The sequence below is a fragment of the Delphinapterus leucas genome, chromosome 1, assembly GCF_059928025.1.
Source record: "Delphinapterus leucas isolate spDelLeu-1000000601 "Yukka" chromosome 1, BTC_Dleu_Yukka2, whole genome shotgun sequence".
NCBI classification, from domain to species: Eukaryota; Metazoa; Chordata; class Mammalia; order Artiodactyla; family Monodontidae; genus Delphinapterus; species Delphinapterus leucas.
In genome coordinates this window covers 156,056,844-156,064,170 of record NC_143129.1, presented here as the reverse complement: position 1 = coordinate 156,064,170, position 7,327 = coordinate 156,056,844, and the positions used below count along the sequence as shown (strand labels likewise).

The 7,327-nt window shown below is 40.4% G+C and overlaps 1 protein-coding gene across 2 annotated transcripts in view; it reads right to left on the bottom strand.

Annotated features, from left to right (window-relative positions):
* Positions 1-234: 234 nt before the first annotated feature.
* ZMYND12 (zinc finger MYND-type containing 12) overlaps positions 235-7,327 on the bottom strand; it is a 34,329-nt gene continuing 27,236 nt past the window's right edge. For both annotated transcript variants that reach the window (XM_089894950.1, XM_022575431.2), the window contains exon 8: positions 235-566. In XM_089894950.1, coding sequence (XP_089751076.1) covers positions 438-566 — 129 coding nt within the window. In that variant the 3' untranslated portion in view covers positions 235-437. The remainder of the gene's footprint in view (positions 567-7,327) is intronic.

The window sequence follows — 7,327 nt, the reverse complement described above, 5'->3', positions numbered from 1 at the left end:
AGGAATTATAATGGGCATTTTAATCACAATCTACCTCAGATTAATGCTAACTTAATTACAGTAGAATAGAGAAATTTACTCCAGTATAGCTCTATTCCCTACCCCTTTCTTTGGCAAAGATCTATGAAGAATGCATCACTGGGAGACCTCTGAGAAATAGGATAAACTATTTGCAGTTTAATTATAAATACCTTGTTAGTGAACTGATAACACATTATTCAAAGTCGTGCAAAGTCATGATAAACAAGAGTTTTACTGAGTTCTATGCCAAAAGCTCTATATTCCCCAACATATGCTGTGAAACGATAAAAACACAGCTATGAGTGCAATCCCAGGGGAAGAGGGTGGGCACTTCAGCAATTCATAGCACCTCAAAGCAGCTATGCAAGGCTGGAATACATTAGATGCTCAATAGTCCATGATGCAGAGCTCTTGGGTCACCAAGTAATGGGATGCGCTTCCTCAGCTGAGGTGAGATTTAGTAAGTCTTGAATGGTGTTTTGTTCATGGACACTGAGCTGCTGTTCTTTGGCTAGATCCAGGGCTCTCATGGCGTATTCCTTTGCCTGAAATAGAATTGCAGTGACAAAAGGAAGTTGTCACAGAAAAGCATTACATTGGAAGGCCCATCTCTGCTCGACCACAAAAACATGGGAAAGGACCCTTCAGCTTCTCACACCAGCCACTGAGTTCTTTGTGGAAACTTGTGAACATACACTGGGTCTTCACAGCTAACCGCAGATGTGGGATGAAGGTGAGAGGGGTTAGGGAACAGGAAAACATGGTCACTGAGCTTACAGTGGACAAAGCCTCTTTTCTACATTTCAGGGACCTTTGAACCAACATTGGGAGGCATAGAAATGGAAGGTGCCACAAGTAAGTTGCCATCTGGGGGGCCAAGCAGCCCAGAGATTTGACTTGGGCAGAGGCTTCACAGGACATCTTGGGACAGGCTCTAGCTGGCCCTTCCGCCCTCCCTCCCTTCCCCCCTCCATCTCTTCCTCTTCTTTTTTTTTAACATCTTTATTGGACTACAATTGCTTTACAATGCTGTGTTAGTTTCTCCTGTAAAACAAAGTGAATCAGCTATACGTATACATATAGCCCCATATCGCCTCCCTCTTGCATCTCTCTCCCACCCTCCCTACCACCCCGCTAGATGGTCACAAAGCACTGAGCTGATCGCCCTGTGCTATGAAGCTGCTTCCCACTAGCTAGCGATTTTACATTTGGTAGTGTATATATGTCCACGCCACTCTCTCACTTCGTCCCTGCTTACCCTTCCCCCTCCCCATGTCCTCAAGTCCATTCTCTACGTATGCGTCTTTATTCCTGTCCTGTCCCTAGGTTCTTCATAACCATTTTTTTCTTTAGATTTCATATATATGTGTTAGCATATGGTATTTGTTTTTCTCTTTCTGACTTACTTCACTCTGTATGACTGACTCTAGGTCCATCCACCTCACTACAAATAACTCAATTTCATTTCTTTTAATAGCTGAGTAATATTCCATTTTATATATGTACCACATCTTTACCCATTCATCTGTTGATGAACACTTAAGTTGCTTCCATGTCCTGGCCATTGTAAATAGAGCTGCAATGAACGTTGTGGTACATGACTCTTTATGAATTAAGGTTTTCTCAGGGTATATGCCCAATAGTGGGATTGCTGGGTCGTATGGTAGTTCTGTTTTTAGTTTTTCAAGGAACATCCATACTGTTCTCCATAGTGGCTGTATCAATTTACATTCCCACCAACAGTGCAAGAGGGATCCTTTTCTCCACACCCTCTCCAGCATTTATTGTTCGTAGATTTTTTGATGATGGCCATTCTGACTGGTGTGAGGTGATACCTCATTGTAGTTTTGATTTGCATTTCTCTAATGATTAGTGATGTTAAGCATCCTTTCATGTGTTTGTTGGCAATCGGTATATCTTCTTTGGAGAAATGTTTAGTTAGGTCTTCTGCCCATTTTTGGATTGGGTTGTTTGTTTTTTAGATGTTGAGCTGCTTCTATATTTTGGAGATTAATCCTTTGCCAGCTGCTTTGTTTGCAAATATTTTCTCCCATTCTGAGGGTTGTCTTTTCGTCTTGTTTATGGTTTCCTTTGCTGTGCAAAAGCTTTTAAGTTTCATTAGGTCCCACTGGTTTATTTTGGTTTTTATTTCCCTTTCTCTAGGAGGTGGGTCAAAAAGGATCTTGCTGTGATTTATGTCATAGAGTGTTCTGCCTATGTTTTCCTCTAAGAGTTTGATAGTGTCTGGACTTACATTTAGGTATTTGATCCATTCTGAGTTTATTTTTGTGTATGGTGTTAGGGAGTGTTCTAATTTCATTCTTTTACACGTAGCTGTCCAGTTTTCCCAGCACCACTTATTGAACAGGCTGTCTTTTCTCCATTGTATATTCTTGCCTCCTTTATCAAAGATAAGGTGACCATATGTGCGTGGGTTTATCTCTGGGCTTTCTATCCTGTTCCACTGATCTATATTTGTTTTTGTGCCAGTACCATACTGTCTTGATTACTGTAGCTTTGTAGTATAGTCTGAAGTCAGGAAGCCTGATTCCTCCAGCTCTGTTTTTCTTTCTCAAGATTGCTTTAGCTATTCGGGGTCTTTTGTGTTTCCATACAAATTGTGAAATTTTTTGTTCTAGTTCTGTGAAAATTGCCATTGGTAGTTTGATAGGGATTGCACTGAATCTGTAGATTGCTTTGGGTAGTAGAGTCATTTTCACAATGTTAATTCTTCCAATCCAAGAACATGGTATATCTCTCCATCTGTTTGTATCATCTTTAATTTCTTTCATCAGTGTCTTATCGTTTTCTGCATACAGGTCTTTTGTCTCCTTAGGTAGGTTTATTCTTAGGTATTTTATTCTTTTTGTTGCAATGGTAAATGGGAGTGTTTCCTTAATTTCTCTTTCAGATATTTCATCATTAGTATGAAGGAATGCAACAGATTTCTGTGCATTAATTTTGTATCCTGCTACTTTACCAAATTCATTGATTAGCTCTAGTAGTTTTCTGGTAGCATCCTTAGGATTCTCTGTGTATAGTATCATGTCATCTGCAAACAGTAACGGTTTTACTTCTTCTTTTCCGATGTGGATTCCTTTTATTTCTTTTTCTTCTCTGATTGCTGTGGCTAAAACTTCCAAAACTATGTTGAACAATAGTGGTGAGAGTGGGCAACCTTGTCTTCTTCCTGATCTTAGTGGAAATGGTTTCAGTTTTTCACCATGGAGAATGATGTTGGCTCTGGGTTTGTCATATATGGCCTTTATTATGTTGAGGTAAGTTCCCTCTATGCCTACTTTTTGGAGGGTTTTTATCATAAATGGGTGTTGAATTTTGTTGAAAGCTTTTTCTGCATCTATTGAGATGATCATACTGTTTTTCTCCTTGTTTGTTAATATGGTTTTTCACATTGATTGATTTGCATATATTGAAGAATCCTTGCATTCCTGGGATAATCCCCAATTGATCATGGTGTATGATCCTTTTAATGTGCTGTTGGATTCTGTTTGCTAGTTTTTTGTTTTGTTTGTTTTGTGTTTTTTTTTTTGTGCGGTATGCAGGCCTCTCAGTGTTGTGGCCTCTCCCATTGTGGAGCACAGGCTCTGGGTACGCAGGCTCAGCGTCCAAGGCTCACGAGCCCAGCCGCTCCGCGGCATGTGGGATCCTCCCGGACTGGGGCACCAACCCATGTCCCCTGCATCGGCAGGCGGATTCTCAACCACTGCGCCACCAGGAAAGCCCTGTTTGCTAGTATTTTGTGGAGGATTTTTGCATCTAAGTTCATCAGTGATATTGGCCTGTAGTTCTCTTTCTTTGTGGCATCTTTGTCTGGTTTTGGCATCAGGGTGATGGTGGCCTCATAGAATGAGTTTGGGAGTGTTCCTCCCTCTGCTATATTTTGGAAGAGTTTGAGAAGGATAAGTGTTAGCTCCTCTCTAAATGCTTGATAGAATTCACCTGTGAAGCCATCTGGTCCTAGGCTTTTGTTTTGTGGAAGACTTTTAATCACAGTCTGAATTTCAGTGCCTGTGATTGGTCTGTTTGTATTTTCTATTTCTTCCTGGTTCAGTCTCGGAAGGTTGTGCTTTTGTAAGAATTTGTCCATTTCTTCCAAGTTGTCCATTTTATTGGCATATAGTTGCTTGTAATAATCTCTCATGATCCTTTGTATTTCTGCAGTGTCAGTTGTTACTTCTCCTTTTTCATTTCTAATTGTATTGATTTGAGTCTTTTCCCTTTTTATCTTGATGAGTCTGGCTAATGGTTTATCAATTTTGTTTATCTTCTCAGAGAACCAGCTTTTAGTTTTACTGATCTTTGCTATTGTTTCCTCCATTTCTTTTTCACTTATTTGTGATCTGATCTTTATGATTTCTTTCCTTCTGCTAACCTTGAGGGTTTTTTGTTCTTCTTTCTCTAATTGCTTACGGTGTAAGGTTAGGTTGTTTGAGATTTTTCTTGTTTCTTGAGGTAGGATTGTATCGCTATAAACTTCCCTCTTAGAACTGCTTTTCCTGCATCCCATAGGTGTTGGGTCGTCGTGTTTTCATTGTCATTTGTTTCTAGTTTTTTTGTTTTGTTTTGTTTTGTTTTGTTTTTTGCGGTACGCAGGCCTCTCACTGCTGCGGCCTCTCCTGTTGCGGAGCACAGGCTCCGGACATGCAGGCTCAGCGGCCATGGCTCATGGGCCCAGCCACTCTGCGGCATGTGTGATCCTCCTGGACCAGGGCACGAACCCGTGTCCCCTGCATTGGCAGGCAGACTCTCAACCACTGCGCCACCAGGGAAGCCCTCTAGGTATTTTTTAATTTCCTCTTTGATTTCTTCAGTGATCTCTTGGTTATTTAGTAGGGTATTGTTTAGCCTCCATGTGTTTGTATTTTTTACAGTTTTTTTCCTGTATTGATGTCTAGTCTTATAGCATTGTGGTTAGAAAAGGTACTTGATACTATTTCAATTTTCTTAAATTTACCAAGGCTTGATTTGTGACCCACGATATGATCCATCCTGGAGAATGTTCCATGAGCACTTGAGAAGAAAGTGTATTCTGTTGTTTTTGGATGGAATGTCCTATAAATATCAATTAAGTCTATCTTGTTTAATGTATCATTTAAAGCTTGTGTTTCCTTATTTATTTTCATTCTGGATGATCTTTCCATTGGTGAAACTGGGGTGTTAAAGTCCCCTACTATGATTGTGTTACTATCAATTTCCCCTCTTATGGCTGTTAGCATTTGCCTTATGTATTGAGGTGCTCCTATATTGGGTGCATAAATATTTACAATTGTTATATCTTCTTCTTGGATTGATCCCTTGATCATTATGTAGTGTCCTTCTTTGTCTCTTGTAATAGTCTTTATTTTAAAGTCCATTCTGTCTTATATGAGAATTGCTACTCCAGCTTTCTTTTGATTTCTATTTGCATGGAATATCTTTTTCCATCCCCTCACTTTCAGTCTGTACGTGTTCCTAGGTCTGAAGTGGATCTCTTGTAGACAGCATATATACGGGTCTTTTTTGGTATCCATTCAGGCAGTCTATATCTTTTGGTTGGAGCATTTAATCCATTTACATTTAAGGTAATTATCGATATATATGTTCCTATTACCATTTTCTTAACTGTTTTGGGTTTGTTATTGTAGTTCTTTTCCTTCTCTTGTATTTCCTGCCTAGAGAAGTTCCTTTAGCATTTGTTGTAAAGCTGCTTTGGTGGCGCTGAATTCTCTTAGCTTTTGCTTGTCTGTAAAGTTTTTAATTTCTCTGTCAAATCTCAATGAGATCCTTGCTAGATAGAGTAATCTTGGTTGTAGCATTTTCCCTTTCATCACTTTAAATATGTCCTGCCACTCCCTTCTGGCTTGCAGAGTTTCTGCTGAAAGATCAGCTGTTAACCTTATGGGGATCCCCTTGTATGTTATTTGTTGCTTTTCCCTTGCTGCTTTTAATATTTTTGCTTTGTATTTAATTTTTGATAGTTTGATTAATATGTGTCTTGGCATGTTTCTCCTTGGATTTTTCCTGTATGGGACTCTCTGCGCTCCCTGTACTTGATTGACTATTTCCTTTCCCATATTAGGGAAGTTTTCAAATATAATCTCTTCAAATATTCTCTCAGTCCTTTTCTTTTTCTCTTCTTCTTCTGGGACCCCTATAATTCGAATGTTGGTGCATTTCATGTTGTCCCAGAGGTCTCTGAGACTGTCCTCAATTCTTTTCATTCTTTTCTTTTTTTATTCTGCTCTGTGGTAGTTATTTCCACTATTTTATCTTCCAGGTCACTTATCCTTTCTTCTGCCTCAGTTATTCTGCTCTTGATTCCTTCTAGAGAATTTTTAATTTCTTTTATTGTGTTGTACATCATTGTTTGTTTGCTCTTTAGTTCTTCTAGGTCCTTGTTACATGTTTCTTGCATTTTCTCCATTCTATTTCCAAGATTTGGGATCATCTTTACTATTATTACTCTGAATTCTTTTTCAGGAAGACTGCCTATTTCCTCTTCATTTGTTTGGTCTGGTGGGTTTTTACCTTGCTCTTTCATCTGCTGTGTATTTCTCTGTCTTCTCATTTTGCTGGGTTTGGGGTCTACTTTTCACAGCCTGCAGGTTCGAAATTCCCGTTGTTTTTGGTGTCTGCCCCCAGTGGGTAAGGTTGGTTCAGTTGGTTGTGTAGGCTTCCTGGTGCAGGGGACTGGTGCCTGTGTTCTGGAGGATGAGGCTGGATCTTGTCTTTCAGGTCAGCAGGACAGCGTCTCGTGGTGTGTTTTGGGGTGTCAACTTATTATGTTTTTAGGCAGCCTCTCTGATAATGGGTGGGGTTGTGTTCCTGTCTTGCTAGTTGTTTGACATGGGGTGTCCAACATTGGAGCTTGATGGTCATTGAGTAGAGCTGGGTCTTAGCGTTGAGACTGAGATATCTGGGAGAGCTCTCGCTGATTGATATTACGAGGGGCCAGGAGGTCTCTGGTGGACCAATGTCCTGAACTCGGCTCTCCCACCTGAAAGGCTCAGGCTTGACACCTGGCTGGAGCACCAAGACCCTGTCAGCCACATGGCTCTACTCACAAAGGGTAAAGGGGTGCCTCAGCAAGTCGAGCAGGTCCTTTCACCCCCCTCCATCTCTTCTTTTCTCCCTTATTTCCTTCCTCCCTTCCTTCCTTCCTTCCATCCTTCCTTCCTTTCCTCTTTCTCTCCTTACTGTCTTTCAATAAATATTTAGAAAGGCTACTATGTTCCCGGTACTGTGACTATAGGCAGAAATTCCTACCCTTGTGAAATTGACAACATAGTGGGGGAGAGAGGCAATA